Source organism: Fusarium keratoplasticum, chromosome 12, assembly GCF_025433545.1.
Source record: "Fusarium keratoplasticum isolate Fu6.1 chromosome 12, whole genome shotgun sequence".
Lineage (NCBI taxonomy): Eukaryota > Fungi > Ascomycota > Sordariomycetes > Hypocreales > Nectriaceae > Fusarium > Fusarium keratoplasticum.
Window position 1 is genome coordinate 1,341,000 of NC_070540.1, and position 20,845 is coordinate 1,361,844.

The 20,845-nt window shown below is 50.8% G+C and overlaps 8 protein-coding genes across 8 annotated transcripts; 5 read left to right on the forward strand and 3 right to left on the reverse strand.

Annotated features, from left to right (window-relative positions):
* Positions 1-84: 84 nt before the first annotated feature.
* NCS57_01405400 (uncharacterized protein) lies at positions 85-1,110 on the reverse strand (the record flags this gene model as incomplete). The annotated part of the gene is made up of 2 exons (XM_053063670.1): positions 85-1,042; positions 1,097-1,110. The coding sequence occupies 2 exons, from the start codon at positions 1,108-1,110 to the stop codon at positions 85-87; spliced, it is 972 nt and encodes a 323-aa protein (XP_052907003.1).
* A 1,385-nt stretch (positions 1,111-2,495) lies between these two features.
* Positions 2,496-3,095, reverse strand: NCS57_01405500 (SnoaL-like domain-containing protein; the record flags this gene model as incomplete). The annotated part of the gene is made up of 1 exon (XM_053063671.1): positions 2,496-3,095. Exon 1 carries the CDS (start codon positions 2,997-2,999, stop codon positions 2,496-2,498), a length of 504 nt encoding a protein of 167 aa, XP_052907004.1. The 5' UTR covers positions 3,000-3,095.
* A 1,414-nt stretch (positions 3,096-4,509) lies between these two features.
* On the forward strand, positions 4,510-6,220 carry NCS57_01405600 (uncharacterized protein; the record flags this gene model as incomplete). Its single annotated transcript, XM_053063672.1, has 5 exons — positions 4,510-4,728; positions 4,788-4,930; positions 4,986-5,151; positions 5,199-5,371; positions 5,422-6,220. 5 exons carry the CDS (start codon positions 4,510-4,512, stop codon positions 6,218-6,220), a joined length of 1,500 nt encoding a protein of 499 aa, XP_052907005.1.
* A 251-nt stretch (positions 6,221-6,471) lies between these two features.
* NCS57_01405700 (HET domain-containing protein) lies at positions 6,472-8,766 on the forward strand (the record flags this gene model as incomplete). The annotated part of the gene is made up of 2 exons (XM_053063673.1): positions 6,472-6,955; positions 7,043-8,766. The coding sequence occupies 2 exons, from the start codon at positions 6,472-6,474 to the stop codon at positions 8,764-8,766; spliced, it is 2,208 nt and encodes a 735-aa protein (XP_052907006.1).
* A 2,376-nt stretch (positions 8,767-11,142) lies between these two features.
* On the forward strand, positions 11,143-11,634 carry NCS57_01405800 (Cupin-2 domain-containing protein; the record flags this gene model as incomplete). The annotated part of the gene is made up of 1 exon (XM_053063674.1): positions 11,143-11,634. The coding sequence occupies one exon, from the start codon at positions 11,143-11,145 to the stop codon at positions 11,632-11,634; it is 492 nt and encodes a 163-aa protein (XP_052907007.1).
* A 1,730-nt stretch (positions 11,635-13,364) lies between these two features.
* NCS57_01405900 (PNPLA domain-containing protein) lies at positions 13,365-14,765 on the reverse strand (the record flags this gene model as incomplete). Its single annotated transcript, XM_053063675.1, has 4 exons — positions 13,365-13,724; positions 13,800-14,022; positions 14,076-14,592; positions 14,690-14,765. 4 exons carry the CDS (start codon positions 14,763-14,765, stop codon positions 13,365-13,367), a joined length of 1,176 nt encoding a protein of 391 aa, XP_052907008.1.
* Positions 14,766-15,708: 943 nt separating this feature from the next.
* Positions 15,709-18,551, forward strand: NCS57_01406000 (HET domain-containing protein; the record flags this gene model as incomplete). Its single annotated transcript, XM_053063676.1, has 2 exons — positions 15,709-17,471; positions 17,786-18,551. 2 exons carry the CDS (start codon positions 15,709-15,711, stop codon positions 18,549-18,551), a joined length of 2,529 nt encoding a protein of 842 aa, XP_052907009.1.
* A 732-nt stretch (positions 18,552-19,283) lies between these two features.
* NCS57_01406100 (uncharacterized protein) lies at positions 19,284-20,424 on the forward strand (the record flags this gene model as incomplete). The annotated part of the gene is made up of 4 exons (XM_053063677.1): positions 19,284-19,368; positions 19,422-20,075; positions 20,126-20,245; positions 20,300-20,424. The coding sequence occupies 4 exons, from the start codon at positions 19,284-19,286 to the stop codon at positions 20,422-20,424; spliced, it is 984 nt and encodes a 327-aa protein (XP_052907010.1).
* Positions 20,425-20,845: the final 421 nt, after the last annotated feature.

A 20,845-nucleotide genomic window follows, 5' to 3' on the forward strand; every position in this document is an offset into this window, starting at 1 on the left:
TTAGCTTCGAGTTTCCAATCCCGACCAGGGTGATTAATAGTTATTCGTAGATACAAGTAGGTCCGTCCATACACGGTACAGCTCTCAGCCAGTCTCAGCAGTCTCAGCAGTCTCAGCAGTCTCCTTCCACAATCCCTGGACTGATATAAATTGGGCATATGATGCCAGGAGGGCAGCAGCGGACTCTGGCAGCAAGCCCCCAGGCGTCGTCCAGTGAATGGTCAAAGGTGCCCATGCCAGGTTCTCAACAAACTGCTTATTCCACTGCGTCCGCGCCTCTGCATCTTCTTGATCGGCTTCACCTCGTCTCTTGCGAACACGCTCGAACAATAGCCGTCCCAGCTCAGCAAAGACGTAGACGCCCCATGATCGCACGCACCAGAGAATGAGTTTGGGCTGCGACTTGTCTGACCATGCGAGCACTTTGCGCCTCGACAGCCAAGCGATGTTTTCCAAAATGAAGAATCCGATAAGAGACACGATCTGGGTAGCTGAAATGGCCGTCTTCACTTTTCGTACTCGAGGTTCTTTGTCGTCGGTATTCGGGGTAGTGATGAATTCCTTTGCGAGCATCCACATGGTCAACAGACCCCACAAGCGACTCATAACGCTCCAATCGTCAAGCATATCCACGAGTGCCCTCAGTCGCTCTGCAAGACGTAGCTGGAGTCTCGGTGCGGCGGAAAAGAGCGAGAATAGCTTGGATCCTAGCGGCAACGAGGGAGCCCTCGATGCAAGCGTTTTCGGGACCAAAGCTAGAACTTTGTTCGCCCATTTTTGTAGATTAGCGTTTCCTGAAGTCTCGAGTATCGCCGCCGCCAATTGCGTTACGTATGCCGCGAATAGGATGACAGAGTCATGGCCGTCGCGAGTGTGAATGAGGCGGTTCAGATGCGAGATGAAACCATCCAGTTTCTTGATAGCCACAGGTGCCTTGAGCCCAGCAGGCTTCTTCTCAGGAGGTACAGGCGCTGGCTCTATTATTTCTGCATTTTGAGGTGTCGCTAAAGAGGTCGTTTGCCCGGGGGCTGGCGGCTCTGTGCTTGAAGGTGTTAGATGCTGAGGGGACGCTGATAAGGAGTGAAGCCCGTTGTACCTTGTCTCTGTCATCGTGAAAGCTAGCAATTCGCTCAGCCAATGCTTGTCTTGTTGAAAGAATGTCCCATCTCTCTCTCCTCAACCCACAAAGAAAAATCGCGGGGAAGACGTCGAGGTTGGTAATTGGAAAAGGTTGAGATGGTTATTGGGGGAGGATCCCGTCTTAACCGTTGTTAGGGCGGTTTCAAGGGTGGTGCCCATTTCGACTACTGCGCGAAGTCTTTCCCGATAAGGGACTTGCGCACGTATCACCCTGAGATTCTCAAAGCAGTTATAATCTCAGCTTCGTGCTCCCATGAATGCCGGTCGCCTCATGCGCCGAGAGATTGAGTTGTACATAATTATCATGAGCTTACATGACGCCCTTTCCGGTCTTTTCAGCACATGTCATCTGTTCTTTTGTACTCTGGGCATCAGTCTTCTGCCGGATGGATACTCCAGGTAGGGCTAGCTTCCAGTGCGGATGTAGCTCGGAACAGGGCGGAAATCTTACAGCGGCAACGCAACTCAATAGCTGTGGGTGCAAATGTCCTCGGAACCGGGTCGGAACAGGCATGTCGCTTAACTGCCATAAACGGCAGTCAAGGCAACTATTTCCCCACTTGGTAAGATGCGCGTCTCGCGGTCGCGAGGCATTTCCCGATATGGGCAAAACTACGCATTTTCCCTTGCACCGACTGCTCTTATTGACACGAGCAATGAAGGAGAATGCAGCTATAAAGCTCACGTGAGAGATAAGACGCGACAGTCTCTTGTTTGGGCGCTGGTGTTTGGGAACACGCGCAGAGATAGCTACCCTACATAAAATTCACCGCCTCATCGAGCTGCCCCGCGTCCCACGCCCACAGTCGCGAATGCTACGACAACGGACTGCAGCGATTCACTGACTATTTGTCGCATGAGTTGGTAACTGTTCACGGTATTTTCTTTCACTTGAACTCCGGGGCTCGACACCGAAGCCTTAGACTGCTGGTCAAGGAAGTCCTTCTGCTCCAAAGGCTTGTCATTTCGCGCGGAATACATGTCTTTGTACTATGAAACTTTAGTTCTAGATATTTTCACGAAAAGAACCACCTTACATGTCTCAAATACATACAACAAGATCTCGCGTGTTTTCGCTTGAACACGGTCAGGCTTTGGGCCAGCCTAGGTATGTAGAGCAGGGACACGAGATTGTAAGAGATTGGAGACAAACCCTCGACACCTGCAAGGAGGCTTCTGGGTTTAAATAATCTGCGATTCTGGCAGCAAATGCCTATTCGGGACTGATTTCAGATAATATTCCTGAGAGTACTTGCTTGCATATTGCACACCAGGGTATCCCTGGCGATACCAACCACACCAATCTTGACACTTTATTCTGGCTTCCATCGGCCTTGCTATCCATTTCAACATTCTCAAAGAGAAATTCCAAGCAAGCCTGCAACAGCCAATCCAATCTTGACGAGAACAGTCTCCTTCTGATAGGTACGTTCCAGCCTCAGATCTTGAAGGTACCACTCCCCATCGACGAGCTTCCAGGTCTCGTGGTAGAAGCCGCCTCCTCTGATCTCAACCCAGGCACCCAAATACTTGGACATGATTTGATCCTCCATGCCGAAAACGGCTTTAACCTCGTCAGGCCCAACCTGCTCAAAGTCCCCGGGACCAATATTATGCTGCGTTTGGAACTGCGAAAAGAACTTGCTAAAGAAGGCGGCACATCCTTTGGCAGAGTCAAATGCCAATGACTGCGGGCCTGCGGCGAGAAGCTTTCCTTCGGTGTCGTAGAAGCTGAAACGGGCATCGGGGAGGGTAATGTCCTGGGCAAACTTGTCCCACTGTTTCGTGTCGGCGTATCTGCCGTAGCGTGCTTTTTGGCGTGTGATGGCTAAAGCAACCTCGGGAGTGACGTGCGCCATTCTGGATATCGCAATGCGGGGACGACTGAGGCGTGATAAGATAGAATACCTGATAACAAACTCGATGAGATGTTGATCAGTGAGTTCGAGTGCGTTGAAAGAAGCAGCTTTGCGAACACGTCATACCGACTTTCCTAGGTATTTATTGAGGAATGTCACAAGACGTGATTCGACATTGGTCTCTGGAGGGGTTGCCAGTGGCTGCTTACCCATTTTCATGTGAAGAGTGCCCTGGTCATGGATTAATAACTAGCCGCGGTGATGTGGCCAATCCTTTTAGGAGATTGATGCGACTCTTCCAATCACGTCAAAGGTTCGTCGCCAATTTGAAGCCATTCACGAGCAGACTTCCTAATACTGTAGCCAAATACAGAAGGTGGGTAGCTACTTTGTCAAAGCTCAAAGGTCATAGCGCAAATGCATTTCCTTCCTCGGGACTGGCTTTATGTTCGTTAGAACCGCTTCATTTTTTCGCTCTGACTGGCGATGCTTATCGACCATGTCATGTTTGCGTGGCAATGGGATAGTACGAAGGGTCTACTGAACCACCTACTTCTAGCATTGTCCTGATGCTCACCTATACTTGTCGAAGCGTGCGAAGGAAAACAGCCAAAATATTCTCAGCCGTTTGGATTGAGTTTCCACCAGTTCCCTGTTGGACGACACGTTCGCGTGCCTCCAAGGGTGCTGGCTGAAGGGGAGTTATATTCTTAACCCTCTTACAATTTTGGAAACCATTTGGCGTATGGTTTATTCAAATCTTTGTGCGTTTCACAGCTTTTAAACTCATTCCAGCAGGTACAGGTGAAGAGCACACTTCATTGGCATGGACCTGGCTCTGGAATACCCAACGGACCTATTATGAAGAGTACCTAAGTAGCCTGGGTAGCTTCCTGCCTTGAAATCTTTATCTACAAAATGGCTAGTATGAATCTGACGAGCACCTTGTCACTGGACGATAGTATTCTTAACCAATAGTGACAGACAGCCCTGGTGGCCGGACCTAGCCCAGTCACACCGCTGACAGCTGGCATCTGGCAAGGGAGCTGGATCTTCTCCCCTCTTCGACCTTTTATTTCTAATCAAACCCCCTTATCTATCATGCGACTTCCCCTCAATAGCGTGGATGATGGCCACTTGCCAAGCAGCACTGTTGACCTTTTCCGATACCACCATGGAAATAGACGCGGGGTATGGTCGTGTTGCGGTAGGAGATGCGGCGATCAGCTGTCGCGAGCTGCTTTTCCGAGAAAGATCATCGACTTTATCTATAAGAGCGCCAATAGCAGGGCTTGTCCGTGCAGGAACGACATCATCCTTCGTAAACCTTGTTCTTATGCTGTTCATCTCCCCGCATTTTGATGCCTTCTGGGGAACCCTGCAAGAGTACAACCGAGGCCCATTCATCGGCACTTATAACCTGTTGACCGCCGTTATGGGTGTGTCTGCTCCTTTGATCTAAAGGAAGTTGTTTTTTGTTTCTGTTTCTTTTCAACTCCGGACTTTGGTCATGTCTACCTCACCTCCCAATACAGCTGGCCCAGCCGGCACCAAGACAGGGCAAGATGAAGTCGCCCAGGATAACCAGATTGAACGCATCGAAACCGCCCAGGATGATGGACTATTTGCCAAGTTCCCTCGGATGGACAAAGTGGACGAGTTTGGCGCACACTCCAAAACAGACCCACGGGAAATAGCTCTCGTCAAGAAGCTTGACCGGTACATTATCGTGAGCATCTACTATCTGTATCTCTCTCCAAGATGACTTGCTAACATTTCATTTCAAAGCCCATCTTATGGTTCATGTACCTCTTCAACTACCTTGACCGCAATGCTCTGGTCAACGCCAGGCTGAACAACCTCGAAGAAGATCTCGGCCTCAAGGGCACTCAATACAACACCTGCGTGTCCATCTTGTTTGTCGGTTACATGTATGCTACCGGTGAACATTCGTCTTTGAGCGTGTTATCTAACTTTGCCGCTTAGAGCAGGACAGATCCCTAGCAACATGGTAATCAACAGAGTCAAGCCCTCCTGGTATATGGCCGGGTTCTGTCTAGCCTGGTCCATCGTCAGTCTTCTTACATTCCTGGCCAAAGACTATAGTAGCATGGTTGTCCTTCGCTTCTTCCTAGGCGTCACTGAGGCTCCTGTAAGTAGCTCGCAGCATTCACCCAATGATAGCTAACTTGCCATCAGTTCTATCCAGGCGCACTCTATGTGATAAGCATGTTCTACACGCGAAAAGAAATTGCCGTGCGGCTCGCAGTGTTTTATACCGGCAACATGTTTGCTAGTTCTTTCTCTGGCCTAATCGCAGCTGGGATCTTTGCCGGTCTTGACCAAGTGAAGGGTCTCGCCGGCTGGCAATGGTATGTAGCTGATCCTTTTTGGTCTGGCTTCTGGCTAATACCCTCGATAGGCTCTTCATCATTCAAGGAGCCCTATCAATTGTTACCGCCTTGTTGGCCTTTGCTTTTTTGCCGGACCACCCTTTGACGACTCGATGGCTATCCCCAGAGCAGAGACAGCTGGCACACAATCGAATCTTTACCGACACCACAGATGCACGCGAGGGAACTAGTGTTTGGACTGGCCTGCGAGAAGCCGTCGTGGATTGGAGAACATGGGCAATGTGTCTCATGTACAACCTGCATCTGTCTTCGGTCGGCTTCCAGAATTTCCTCCCAACTGTCATGGAAACTCTGGGCTACAGCCGAACTATCACTCTGGTCCTAACATGTCCACCATATCTTCTCGCAGCCACGGTTGGAATTGTCATCGCCTGGACCTCGGGTCGTTGGAACGAACGAACCTGGCATATAACCATCTGCAAGTGCATTGTCATGGCCGGCTTCATTATTCCTGCCGCGACCTACAACCTCGGCGCGCGGATGTTTGGCATTTTCCTCTTTGTTGGCTTCAGCTTTGGTATCAACAACCTTCTCCTCGCTTGGATCAGCGCAACTTTGGGACAGACGAATGAGAAGAAATCGGTGGCACTCGCCATTTGCAACACCTTTGGAAACGTGGCTAGTGTTTACACGCCTTACATCTGGCCCAAGTCAGATGGTCCTCGATATCTGAAGGCATGGATGGCGAGCATCGCCTTTTCGATTGGAGTCATTGTCATTGCATGGGCCATGAGGATAACACTTCAAAGGCAGAACAAGAAGATGCGGAGGGATCATCCGGAACTCACTAATTTCTATGTTTATTAGATAGTCCTTCTTAGCTTGAACTGCCAACACTGAATACATTGGATCACGCCCACACTCTCACGAACACAACTAAACTTGTTCCTTCCATACCTAATCAACTAGCAAGGAACAGATCCCTAGAAGTACCTGTCATTGGTGTCCTCCACTGCGCTGCATGACATCACGTGAACATTCGACCCGTGAGATCGCGGCCTGATTTCTCTTGGCTGTTTTTGCCTCATCCACATCGAAGCTTCGATTCCCCGCCCAGCATGCGTTGCAAATTCTGTAAAGAGCTCTCCATAGAGCGCCTCGTAGAATTGGCAGAGGTTGAGTTTGGGGCCATGGTCGTTCCTCACAATGCCTACTACAGCCACCAACCTTCTATCGCCGCTCTTGATGCTTCTGCTGAGCAAGGTTGCGACCTCTGTCAACTCATCGTCCATGCCCTAGGGTTGACTACTGACAATGCTCATTTTGAATTCGAGCTCGAAGGATTCGATCGATCTCAGGATTCCACCGTTCTGGCGACCGCCCGGGGTCTGGCAGATTTCTACGATACTGCTATTCGGATAAGCATCAACACGATGCACGTCGCCTGGGAAAGTCCCTTATCAGATGTCAAGATGTTGGAATTGCTTCTTGTCCAAGTTGGCCCACCTAAAGAAGTTGATGATCCATTGTCAGATGGGGGTGATGACTACGAGATCATGCAACCAGATCTACACCCGGCAGAGTTACTTATCACGTCTCAAGGTGCGTCTAGGCTGCCAATACCGTGCAGAGTCTTCCTCCCTTCAGCTTCTCTCTATCTGAACTTGCTCAATCTCTAAAATTGTCCAGAAACTTCGGTCTACTGCGGCAATTACGTGATTGGCCGCAAGGAGACAGACCCAATCCTCGATTCCGAGTCGAATATCGCTATAGCACAAGGTTGGATATCAAAGTGCCGTAATGAGCATGGGAGTTCATGCGGGGCTCACAAGGGTGACCTCCCATTACCAACGAGGGTCATTGACGTTGGCAGCGGGAACGACAAAACGAAGCTGTTTATATCACAGGGCACAAAGGGAGACTATATCGCACTCAGTCATTGTTGGGGAGGTCCAATCGCCACTGTCCTGCAGACGACGAACATCAAGGACTTCTGTCAAGCCCTTCCGTACGATCAACTTCCGCTCAACTTCAAAGACGCCATCAACATCACTAGGCGTCTGGGAATTAGGTACATCTGGATCGACTCTCTTTGCATCATGCAAGATTCGAGCGATGATTGGACCATTGAGTCAACCAAAATGGCGGCCGTGTACGAGAATGCCGTTGCAACGATTGCCGCCCTTTGCTCTCCTGGCAGTTCACATGGAATCCTCCGGACAGCCCAGCAACAGTCAAGCTCTCCTGATGCGGCACGCATTGCTGGGCCTGGTGATTCAGTTCTTACTCTTCAGGCCTACAAGAAGGATGAGGATGAAGACCTCCGAGATTTGTTTGACAACGCCCCGTTGACTAGCCGTGGCTGGTGCTTCCAGGAATCGATTCTTTCACGACGAGTTCTGTACTACGGCACCAAGCAAGTCTACTGGGAATGCGGAGAAGGGTTTCAAGCCGCGAATGGAGTCCCTGGACCAAACTTGTTCCCAAAGTCTGGCGCAGGAGTCAACACGCTTGCCGAGTTTCTGCTCCAAGACTTTAGCACGGCTCAGATCCCCTTCCAAGGCGAAATGCGAAGAAAGCTTCTTTGGAACTACTACGCTACTGTCAGCTCTTATTCACGACGTAAACTGACCTTCAGTACCGATAAGTTACCCGCCTTTTCGGGGTTGGCTCAACGCTTACAACCCTTGGTCGGATATGACTACCTTGCAGGGCTGTGGGCTGGAGATATCAGACAGGGTTTGCTTTGGGGCGCCTATGAGAAGGGGCAGAGCCTCGAGTACGTGCAGCCATATCGCGCACCATCATGGTCATGGGCTTCCAGAAACGGACCCATCTATTTCAGGAGGGAATTAAATGACAAGGCCTCAGATCCAAATGACGTTGAGATCTTGGAGGCTGAGGCTAAGCCAAAAGATAAGCGTGCCCCATTCGCCGAGGTCACGCAAGGACATCTCCTCCTCCGTGGCTTGACTCAAAAGCTCCGCAGGATACACGGGAAGAAGATTGAGTCCGACGATCATGTTGGCCGGGTCACATTTGACGACCATGACATGGCGGGAGGCAGGACTGGCGTTCTCGTTCATATGTACGCCCCTCGGGCCTCTGAAAGCGACCCAACGATTTGCGTTGGCCCAGATCGACCCCTGTTCGGCTTGGAGAGCCAGTACCAGAAGTTTCTAGGCAGAAACGAACAGAGGGACTATCTAGTCTTGTGGGTGAGAAGACCAACCACCTGGGTACCGTCTTCAAAGGAGTGGAAGAACGATAGGGTGCACTGCATCATCCTTGAGAAGGCCCAGGAAGGAGTAGTAGGAGAGGATGTGTATCGCCGAGTTGGCTACTTTGTGACATATCCTGACAAACATGAGGTCATTGGGGAGTGGGTGTTGCGCACTTTGAAGATCATCTGATGCATGGAGGCTGAGATAGCCTGGGTATTGCGTCCTCACTATCACAACTCAGTTGCACGGTGGCCCGTATCGGGCTATCTTCATCTTTGCCTCCCTCTCGGTGATAGGCCTCGATAATGTTGAGCTTTTCTTCGCATTTTCGCTCATCCCTACACCTCCCCACTCTAATCCTGCATTTCGTCATAACATCTTATCTCCGGGATCAGGCTGTGCCGCGACAATCTCATCTGCGTCGTTAATTGGCCGTCCATGTTGTCTCCTTTCCCCTTGGTCGTGGAAAGAGCATCATATCATGTCTCATCGGAATTCAGTTGGCTCTTCGGCTGCATCGAGAATGGATTGAAACAGAAATAGCTGCATATTCTCTGCCAACGCCAACGGAATACAACGAGTCACAGCTGCCCAGATCTTGGACTAGCAGCTGGTATGAACTCTTGTTGTCTCAGCCTGATTTTGAAGCTGTCGATCCCTCCCTAATTAAGCGTCAGACGGGGCGGAGTCATAAGACGCACTCCGGGGATGGCCTCAATATTCAGTAGCGAGTGATGTAGGAGGGGACATCGAAGGGTGTAGAAGTACTACACGGGCTAAGGTTGTTTCTCAGCTCTAGGACATCATGTTATTTACCATTCCTCTATAGGAGTTTTCGGAACTCTTGCACTGTGAAGTAATAGCAGTAAGACAAGACGCTCGGCCACAAAGGCATTTAGCTTATTCTATGAGTTGTTAGCTGTCAGCCACGATCAACTCCGTCCCTATTTTCAAGCATTCCTGGCGTTTAGGTCAGCGATGTGCATGAGAATGGCCTGGGCGCGTGGCCAGTGTCCCCTTCACTGGGAGTGAACGTGTGGCGTGATGCCGCTGCCCGTAAACAGATGCCGTACGCAAAAGGTTGTGGAGGGGAAGTATGGCCTTGATTTACCACGTTACCCATGGAAAGTGAATGATTGGCCTGTAACACTGATCATATGGTCCGTTCAAAATTCCCTCATGGAAAGAGCTAGGCCAGTTAGCTTTGTTGTGCCGACGTGTGTCACGGACAGATAAGCAGCCTTGAACATCCCTTGCAAGCTTGGCAGGTTCTGCGTTGGGAGTGGGTGGTGTAAATAACTGAAATGCATGATCAATTCCAAGAATTACTCACAAGCTGGGGCCTATCAGTAGAAATCTATTCGCTCTTTGAAACTATTTAAGCTGGTGGTCTCCCATCGTCTGCTCATAAGTTCGTTCCTCATCACCTCATCTCCATTATCCACGACACAGGCACGACGAGACACTAGATACGACTCATCTTGATAAACCACCAAGTCCTATATTTCATCCAATCATGGGATGTTGCAACCAGTGTATGAGCTGCGGCGGATTCTCGCCCGCCAGTGCCTGTGACCCAGGGGGAAACTGCTATTGCGGCCACCCAAGGGGCCAGCACAGTTAGTTGGCAGGGACTTCATTGGTTACCTAACGTAAGGGAGGCATCTATTTGGCTTCGAGAAATAACGTACTGATTATTCTAGTGAAATTAAACCTCAGAGATTCAGACGTTGGCAGATTCTTTGAAACATACTTACGCTTGCTGGCCATGTAGTATTTGGGCCTGTCCTTGCCACACAGGAGGGCCGAAACTTACACGCAAACATTCTTGTATTTATCAGTGCACTCGCTAGCTATGAATTAAAGTGTGTGTCTGGTGCTGCTTGATTAAAGAACATCCACATTGCTGTACGTGTCTCCTTGTGGCATATCTAGAATGAATATACATAACTGTTTGAGTTTGAAATATTGCCGTTCGTGTAGGGTCCCAGGCCAGCAACGACATCCGTCCGGGACACCGCGTCGGAGTGGGAGCACAGGGGGACTCCTCCCTCCGCCGAGACGGACCCTGCGAGTGGTGCTCCCAAGGAAAGGAGAATTCCTGCCCCCGAGCAACTTACACGTACGCCGGCGTGCATCGCTACGGAGCTCTCACCATGGGGGGTCACGCTGTGTATCGTAGGGCAGCCTCCCACTTCGTCTTCAATACAATTGTGTTTGTAGAGCAATAATGTTAATGACGTGGAAGTAAAGAAAAGAGCGTTTATCTTGCCCAGATGATCCCTTGAGCAGCACCATCCCTGACACATATCGTGATATTTAAAAGAGCCTTACTGAGATTCCAAATGATATCTTGATCAACTAGACTAAGTAGTCAACTATTGGTAGTTCCAGGGCCTAGTGTGAATTCACCTTGAGCCGCCCGGTTTCAATACGATCGGAGTTATCGGACATTAATGCGTTAGCACTCACCGTCTGCAATTCACAATTTTCTTTATATCCTCCCGTCGCTCTCTAAGCATTCTCAACTACCACAGTCTGCTTGCTTCCCCCCAACTCATCACAATGGACTCTCCCCCTATCACTCGCGTCGTCACAGGCCACCGCCTAGACGGCCCGGCAACTGTCACCCGCCTGGACGCCCCCCTACCACAGCCAGCCGGTTTCGGCATCAACATCGCCAGGCTCTGGTCAACAGCAGAGCATCCAGCCAGCATCAATTCAGACAATGACAAAGCCCTGCACAACTGGGGCCTATCTCCCCCAGGGACAATCTTCAACGCCGTCGATTTCCCTCCGCGGACCAAGACGCCTCTGCACCGCAGCCTGACCGTCGACTATCTGTTTCTGCACCGGGGCACGCTGGTGCTTCACCTCGATGATGGGTCCAGGTCAACTCTGAAGGAGGGCGACGTTGCTGTGGTCCAGGCAGGGATGCACAGTTGGGAGAACCCGACCGATGAGACGGCGCGGGCGGTGTCGGTCATGGTGGCGGCCGAGGCGCCTATTGTTGCAGGCAAGACGCTTGAGGCGGAGGTTTCGGATGCGAATCCTTGATAAAATAGAGATGCTGCTGATGAGGACTTGATTGGTCTGGAGGAAATGGGGCTTGGGGGAGGGAAACAGAGCCAACCCTAGTGTACCTACGTTGATGAGGCAGTGCTGGAAACTTCCACCGCTGTGTTAGCATTGGGATATGATGCTATGATGTGCTGACAATGTGGCCTTTATTATAGTCGAAGCCCGGCCCTTGATGGGTTAACTGAGCCACAAGATCGCACAGATACCACTTGGATGCCTTTTTGGTATTGGGTCTAAATATCTCCATGCATTAACAGCTGCGCCTTTTGCTATTGTGGCTGGTGGCGTCTTATCATCATTGCAGACAATAATAAAGAATGTCTCCTCCGTCTCTACGCAGGCCCATATCTCCACGTTGCAGTCTTTAGGGCCTTTCATTCGGTTTCCCACTAAATGACTGGACCAAGTGGTTCCAATACATCTGAACCGTTAGTCTTACTAGAGTAGTTACAAATTTGACCAGCACTTGAATCTCTTCCAGATATTTAGAGTACTCTGGGGTGTACAGCTTGTTCAGCCATCGATTCAGCGTCACCAAAGTCCCATACGTCCACGGGTAGGATTTCTCTGAAATCTCACGCCGCGTGGCTAGGTCTTGGAGCATATATGTCTTCTCATCGTATATTGGGAAGGTGGCCCAAAGGGACGTGTTGTCTGTGATGGCTCGCATCTGATTGAAGTGACTCGGAAATATTCTGGGGCCATCGACCGAAGTTTTCAAGGGCAGGTTGATGATGCGGACAGTGACGGTCTCGCAGCCACGGACTTTGGGACTTCTGAGACGCCCCTCGGGCGCTGTAGTGAAATGCACAAAGGCTGGACCGTCAATGTGCCAGCTGGTGCAGAGAAAATTCGAGGGGCAAGCGATGTAGTGGAAGCTGGCCGATTCGACTGATGGGGAAACGTATCGATGTTGCACAAGTTGATCAAAGGCTTTATCCCACTCATCCAAGAAGAGGCTTGTATCTTGAAAAGGGTTGTTTGAGGCGTATACCCAATGATGCCAAGGCTTGCCTGGTGTTGTCTGGTTCGTTTTCCGATATAGGAGGCTTAAATCTCCCAGGTCCCTGGTGTCGTTCTGTCCCACCATCCCCAATTCTACCCACCAGTTGGTCGGATCCAGAAGCCATGGGACGTGGTAAGGGGGGAGACCAACGACTTGGGCGCTTGGTGACCCAAATTCTTGAGCATCCTGAACGTTCTTTTCAAAGAGAACCAAGAGTTGATTCCCCCAATCAGAAAAGTCGGTGGCAAGGAGAACTCCGTCCACACAGCCGGTAAGTACTGGCAGGAACAGGACGAGGATGGTGTGTAAGAGGTAAGGGCGTGTGGAACACCACAGAGCGTAGAGGAAGCGGCGGGTGAATCTGATAATGCGAAACAAATACCGCAAACCGTGGTATAAGCAGAACAATATCCCGATGACGCGAAACATTTTTCCGAGAGCCAGAGTATGGCATGGGAAGAAAGACAAGATTGAGATGGACAAGGGGCCGCCAGGCTATAAATATTGACTGACTTGGGTGATGTTTGAATTACCGAGGTTGCCTGTTGGTGTTGGTCCTGGCCTGCTGGTGTTGGTCCTGACCTGACAGCCCAAAATAGAAATGCCCGAGTGTTTCAAGTTAAATTGTACTTGGAGAAAAATATGCGCTTTTATTTGTCACATAGGGGGAATAATATTACAGTCCATCAACTCAACTCAATCAAGCACAGATGGCGGCTACGGCCTTGTTGATCCACTCCTGATTCCTCTTGTCGGTGAGATACTTTTGAGCCATGGCCTTCAGCTCCTTCATCTTTGTGTAATCGGCGAGGCCAATCTCGCTTTCCCCAAGAGTTGGGTTGAGCCTGACGTGCTTGGTGTCTTTGTGCTCGCCTCGCAGGTTGAGTGTAGTCATGTGGCAGGTGAAATCCTTGGCCTTGGCGTTGGTGTTGGTTGAGAACTCCATAACCTCGGCTGCCACGCCAACGAGCTGGAACCATGATTCTGAGGGGGAGTCGGGCTTTGTGTAGCCGGTTCCAAGGCTGATGACGCACGAGATTGCTGGTGGTGGTTCGTGGGGCTGAGTGAGCTCGTATCTTGAGTACCACAGTTGATCAATGGGGTTGTTGTTGAGAAGGCCACCATCCTAGAAAACCAGCCGCTCATTGTCCTTGCTCTTGGGAGTGCCCTCGGGGAAGGTGACTTCAGGGAAGTATGTGGGTGCAGCAGAAGTTGCGCGGGTGGCAAGGCTGATTGTTACCTTGTCCTGATGCAAGGCCATGGTGTCATTTGTCTTGGAACTGCAGTAGATGTTGTTATCCTTGTAGGTTCGAAGAAGAACAGTCTCGGCCCGGTTCTGGGCGGTTGTGCAGCAGAAACTACATTCTCAGTTAGATGCGATAACTCCCTGTACATGGTGGGATCAACTCACATTCTGGCAGATCCGGGATGTTGCAGGGGCGCATCTCCCTTGAGCTTCCTGTCGTTCTCATCCAGCCCAAACTTTTCGACGACGCCATCCACAGCCTTCTTCAACGAAGCATCGTCAAAACGGCTGCTCTGCACGAGGGTCTTGCTGTTGTTGATGGTGGAAGAAAGAAACGTGGGCATCCAGCCAATGTTCCATCCGTAGACCTTTGGGCTAAAGACTTGCGACGCAATCACGTCGTATTGCTTGATAGCATCCTCGGCAGTCATGCGAAACCGAAAGAGCATGATACCGATGATGCCACCTGTGCTAGTTCCGGCTGCAAGCTCAAAGTAGTCGGCAGGACGGTAGGGCTCAGTCAGGCCCTTCTTTCTCCTCACCCGGTCCATTACTTCGGCGAGGACCTCCAGGGCCACGACGCCTCGGACACCACATCCATCGAGGGAGAGAAGGCGGGCGCCGTTGGGATGCTTGGTAGCAGGAGTGTAGACATGGTGTATCGTTCGCTGGGAAACAAAGACTGGGAGAGAAAGGGAGAAATTGCTGAACGAAAATTTGACAATGCAGAATGAGAAATATATCGTTTTTCACTCAAGCCAAAGACCCATTGTCCTTACATCGCCAGAAGCCATAGATCAGAGTCCAAGGCTCTCTAAGCGGTGACCCATACCTCTTTTGGGACACTATTCCCATGTCGTTATTGAACACTTGACCAGCTGAGCTGGAGCTGTAACTCCACCCGCTGCGGGCCGTTGCGAGGTTACGTGGCGCTAACCGAGAATCTGACTGGAGCTGCTGGGTGACCAGCTGAAGAGGGCTTCAGGGGGTCCCGCGAATGTCTTGGCATTGGTAGACTGTTGGACTTCGCCTAGAGATGCGCCAGCCACAACGGGCTGCTCATTGCTTGTCCTGAAAAATGTTGTCCATCAAACTCTGACAGCCAAGACCGGGGCTGTGGATCGAGGGCTCTCTCAGCATGAGGCCGCCAAATCTTTGACCTCGCTGCAAGGGATCGTCGTTTTGCCATTGGCTACTCAGTCCCCGTCCAATGCATGTCAGCCGTCAACGTCTCCGCTGCGCTCAACCTGCGCTAATATTCATTCAACAACCAACTAAGAGACCGGAAAGAGATCGATGGATGACACTCTTCAAGATGGGGCTCTGCAAAATATGTCAGAGCATCCTCGACAGTCACTCCAATGACATGGAGTTGGTCATCCACTTCCGCATGCACGACTCCTGGGACTCACTGTGTTCTTCCCTTGAACTTGCCTGCCCCATCTGTTGGATGCTCTGGAGGCACCTTCGATCGTCACCTTCGGCGGTCCCGAGAAAGGAGGATAGGCATGGTTTCTCTAGTTATGGAGAGCTATGGCGCGCATTTCGTCCGGGCCAAGATCAACCTCCGCTGAGCTCCATCCAGATTCGCTGCAAGGACGAGTCTCGTCCAGAGCAGATCGTGACCGTGCTTCCAGTCGCCTATTTTTCGCAGTACAAGAGTTGTTCCAAAAGCAAATTCGCCAATAGTACCGGGAAAGATTGCAATGCGCTGGGCTCTGACTTGGACATCGGTCAAATCCGGTCTTGGATATCTCAGTGTTCAAACGGTCATGAACGATGCCGATCACGCACGTCTATGCTGGGAAAAAGACAAGCAGAGATCCCCACTCGCTTGCTTGACTTGCATGGTCAAGGGTCTTCTAAATGGTCACTGGTGGTCACCAGCGGAGAACAGACATACCGAACCTATGCAGCTCTAAGCCACCGATGGACCAAACATGTTCCGCAGCTGAAACGAGAGAACTTTGCCAAACTTCAAAGTGGCGAGCCGAACTCTACGCTTCCACAGGACTATCAAGATGTCATGTTTCTCTGTCGAGCCTTGGGCATACAGTACATCTGGATCGATTCCCTATGCATTTTCCAAGACTCGCCCGAAGACTTCCGGAACGAGGCTGCAATGATGGCCGGCATCTACATGAACTCGCTTGTCACATTTAGTATTTGCTGGGGAGGTACAGCTAGTGGCTGCCTTCCCAAGAGAGACCCTGAAGTCATTGTTCCTGTGGAGATCCCGTCCAAGGATATCTATATGAATGATATACGACTGAAGGGAATCAGCGACACTTACGCAAGCTTACCAACTCCCAAGAGACGCATGAGCTTTCGAGAATCTGAGATCAATGAGCTCATGCATGGAAGTTATGCCGAGATTGTCCATGACTTTTACATAAAGCATGGAGATCCAGAGAAGGCCCTTTTGGTTGACTTGGAGGAGTGGGACAAGGCGGTTCTGGAGTCGCCTATCAATCGTCGGGGGTGGGTCTACCAGGAAAGAATCCTCTCATCAAGGATCGTCTATCTCGGAAACGAACAGCTATACTGGGAATGCGACCAATCTCGTGCTTCCGAGGCCTTCCCAGATGGTTTGCCGAGCCACAATTTCGGCACAGGCGTTGTCCGCGCAAGGATGCGCCCAGCCAAGAAGATGCTTGCGGACTACTTTCATCGCGAACTCTGGCCAGGCATGATAGAAAAGTACACGCACACTGACTTAACATTCGAGTCAGATCGGCTTGTGGCATTCTCTGGTGTGGCCAAGCTCCTGTCCCAGCGAGGTCCCGGAGATTATGCTGCTGGGCTATGGAAAGAGTTACTACTCCCAGGACTTCACTGGGACAAGCTTGACACAGCGTCTCCGATAGCTAATCCTCCAGCAGAGGGAAAGTGGATGGCACCGTCTTGGTCCTGGGCCTCGGCGTTGGGCCCCGTCGAGTATGACACACACGCCCGTTGGTGCCATACCCGCTCCGAGGCTCATGATGATTGGAACTTCAAGCCTGGTCGGCCTTTGGCCCAGGTCAGAAACGTTTCCATGGTGCCGGTGGGAGAAGATCTTTTTGGGTCTATTAAATCTGGCTTCATCGACGTGGAGTGTCTCCTTATTCCCGCCCACATGTTTGGAGCAGGCACCAAAAGCGATGATAAGAACCAGGCCATATTATCAACATCCCCGGTCGTCGTAGACAAAGATCCCGGCTGTCTATATCTTTCATGCTACCTCACCAAGCTCTCTTTGGACCACGAACTTGGCACGCAACAGGACATCGCCTCCTCCATCTATTTTGCTCCTCTTCTTCTTTTTGGGACTGCCAAGGGGAACATGGTACAAGGATTGATCGTGCAGGAGATTATAGAAAACGGTGGGGAAGAGAAACAAGCCGCATACTCGGTGAAGCGGCTCGGTACCTTCCGAGATGATCTTGATGATGGTGTTTTGTCGAAATTCATCGTCCATACCATTGCGGAGGGCGGCATGCAGCAACGTGCCGAGCCTGAGGGTTCATCACAGCCCAACAGTAACAAATCTTTCCTAACAGAGCTGCAAACTTATCTCAAGTCAGTCACGTCAGAGTCAGCTGGGGGGAGTTGGCAAGATTGGCTTCCTCTAGCTAAACGGGTGGGTAAGCTCGCTCCAGAGTCGGAGGTTGATGAGCTCGGATTTCTATGGTCGTATTGGACGGCGCTTCGGCTGGTATAGCGTATAATACATTTCATGCTTCATTGTCGCAGCTGCCAATCGTGTTCGGCAGTGCAGCAGGAGCTGGAGTTAGGATGTCGGGGACGGAGATAAGAGTCAAAGCCCGGATGGTGCAGAATCGTGACCTGGCGTAACATTAGCGCCAATATCTTTATAACTGCAAAGTATGCAGACGTGCCCAGAAGCTTGTGACTTTTTCCGGTATAACTCTTACTTCTCTTCAAGTTCCGGCTCTTAACCCCCTCATCTCGCCTCCAGGGCTCACAAGAATGCTCCTCTATGATGCTCTCGGTATAAACACCTGCGCCGTGCGCCTCTTCATTCTCGAACGCGGCCATGTATCCCTCGACGTCAAGCGGATCGATATCATGAGCATGGAGAATCGCAAGCCTGCTTATGTGAAAAGTGTCCACTCTCGTGGCACGGTACCCGCGCTGCGCATCTCAGACGACTTTGTTCTTACCGAAATAACGGCGATTGCCGAGTATCTCGACGAGATTGCCGACGGCGGCGAGTCGCTATTTGGAACGACAGCTCTTGAACGAGCTGAGACACGCATGTGGTTGCGACGAGCAGACTTGGAGATTTGCGAGCCTGTCACCAGCTACTACCGGAACGACCCCGACACCGTCGACTTTTACCGTGGAAACCGGATTCCTTGCCCCGAGGCAAGACTATGGCAAAAGGTCAACATCTGCCAAGCCCTGAACCGATTTGATGATGAGCTGGAGGATAAGAAGTGGCTTTGCGGCGATCGATTTTCTGCGGCAGATATTCACTTCTACGGACTTATGAAGCCCATGTGTACTCCGGTGCCCTTTCTGAACGATTCTGGTAGGAAGAATCTGGCTGCGTGGTGGGAGCGAATGGACAACAGACCGGCAAGCGAGAAGTCGCTGGAATGTTTCGCTAAGGGCCAGCGAGATCTCAGCCAATAGTTAAATCCTCAAGGAATGTGTAGATCTATCCTTGGCGGCCTCACTTGACTCGCGTAGGCTACAAGCCGCATCATCTATGGAATTCTTAGTCATCAGCCCTTACCCATGAGCTTGCAGTCCCTCGAGAGGTGTTAAAGTTGCAGTGAAGAAATGGAAGCATGACGGTGCATTGTGCTTACAGCATATTTTAACGATCATTGGCGCTCATCGAAGCCAAGACAAGGGATGCACTACCTCACTCATGTGGGTAACGAAAAAATGAAGTAAAAACATACCCAATAAGCCGTATAGGCCTCTCTCTCATGGCTTTACTATCCATTCTTGACTCTTGGCCTATCAAAGGGACCAATGGTTCTGCCAACTCTATTCTCCTCATGTGAGTTCTTGTGTTGGTAGGCAAGCACTATTAAACCGTTGATCATCGGGGATAATGCAGGCAGCAACCAAAGCCACTAGTATTCGGAGCTTGACCCTTATGTCCGAAATCAAGGCTCTAGTATGCTTGTTAGAACAAGTAGTATAGTATCAAGAAGCGATCTAGTTCGAGGCTGCCGCGCGCTTATGCGTCTTGACGGGCTTATCCAACCGTCTCCGAGCCTAGGCCTTAAATCCAGGGCTCATGCATATCATACAAGTCTTGGAATATGGAAATTATATATACGCCAGCTCTTAATGCCCAGGGGTGTTAATGCTTTCTGGGTCTGGTAAACAATTGAGACATTATGTTCTACAATGACGACGTACTTCGAGTTCAACAAAACGACCACCAGCGAAGAGGTGGTTGAAGCATTTGCCGAGAATGTTGTCGGCAAGGCGAGTAAGTATTATCCAGAACAGAGACAAAGCTCATGAATACACTGACATATTCAGTCCTCATCACCGGAGTGTCGCCCAATGGTCTTGGCGAGGCGATAGCACAGGCTCTTTCAACAAAGAAGCCCGCAAAGTTGATCTTCACGGCGCGATCCATTGCCAAGGCTGAGTCCGTTGCCCAAACCATCGAAGAAGGCATGGCCAATCCTCCATTGATCGAGGTTGTGCAGATGGATCTGTCTTCCATCGCTTCCGTGCAAGCTGCAGCCGAGACTCTTAAACAACACCAGCGCATCGACATCTTGATCAACAATGCTGGAGTCATGGCGTTGCCCAATCGCACCTTGTCTACAGACGGATATGAGATGCATTTTGCGACCAACTTCATTGGGCATTGGCTCTTCACCAACCTCCTCATGCCCAAGTTGACCAGCGGTGGACGAGTCGTCAACATCACGTCTGGAGGATACATGATTTGCCCCATCCGATTCCATGATCTTAACTGGGATGGCGATAAGCCATTGCCGGCAGGGGAAGAGCCAAACATGGTAATGGTACAGAACTTGGGTCTCGGCTCGCTGGCGAATGCTGGAGAGTACAATGGCATGCTGGCGTATCTGCACTCCAACGCCGCATCCATGCTGTTTTCCGTTGGCCTGAAGGAAAGGTTCGGGAGCAAAGGCGTCACGGCTATCAGTGCAGCCCCAGGAGGTACGTGAGAAAATGCTCTATTTGGGCCATCGAGACTGACCCTCTGCTAGTCGTTGTGACAGAGTTGCAGAGGCATATTAACGGATTCCGCAACCCGACCATGGGGTACAAGTCTGCCTCTCAAGGTGCAGCTAGCTTTCTAGTTGCTGCGCTGGATTCTGCTCTTGATTGTAAGCTTTTCATGGCATCGAGTTGTCTCCTTTGAAACCTAACCCGGATCACAGCCCACGGTGGTGTTCATATCGATGATTGCCAGGTCGCCGAGATTGCATCTACCCATGTGCAGGATGTAGAGGTTGCCCATAGGTTGTGGAAGACTGCTGAGAGTATGACCGGCTTGACCTTTTAGAACAGTGTGCGCTGGGTCTTCGGATCTTTGGCACCGGGTCCACTACCGAGCTGGTAGCAATGGGACAGAAGCTGTTGGTCTTGGGCCAAGGTTGAGGTTCTCATAATGCGAAATATAGCATGATGGGTTGTCACTCGCCTGAACAATAGTTATCTTCATCAACAAGTCCCATGTCCTCTCCCGTAACGAGGCATATTCCCACTCGGTAGCGCAACGTCCATCCCGATTATCGTCCCACCCGTGCAGCCACAAGGGTCAATAGTCGTTCCTTTATACCTCATCCCACGGAGATCTGGCCCGAGCCGGCTGATTGATAACCAATCATGAAAATGGCTGTGGGAAGCAAACGCCTCATAATCTCCGACGCAATAATTATGTAAACCTCACCCCCACGCATTCAACTGCCGACCCCGCTGCGAGA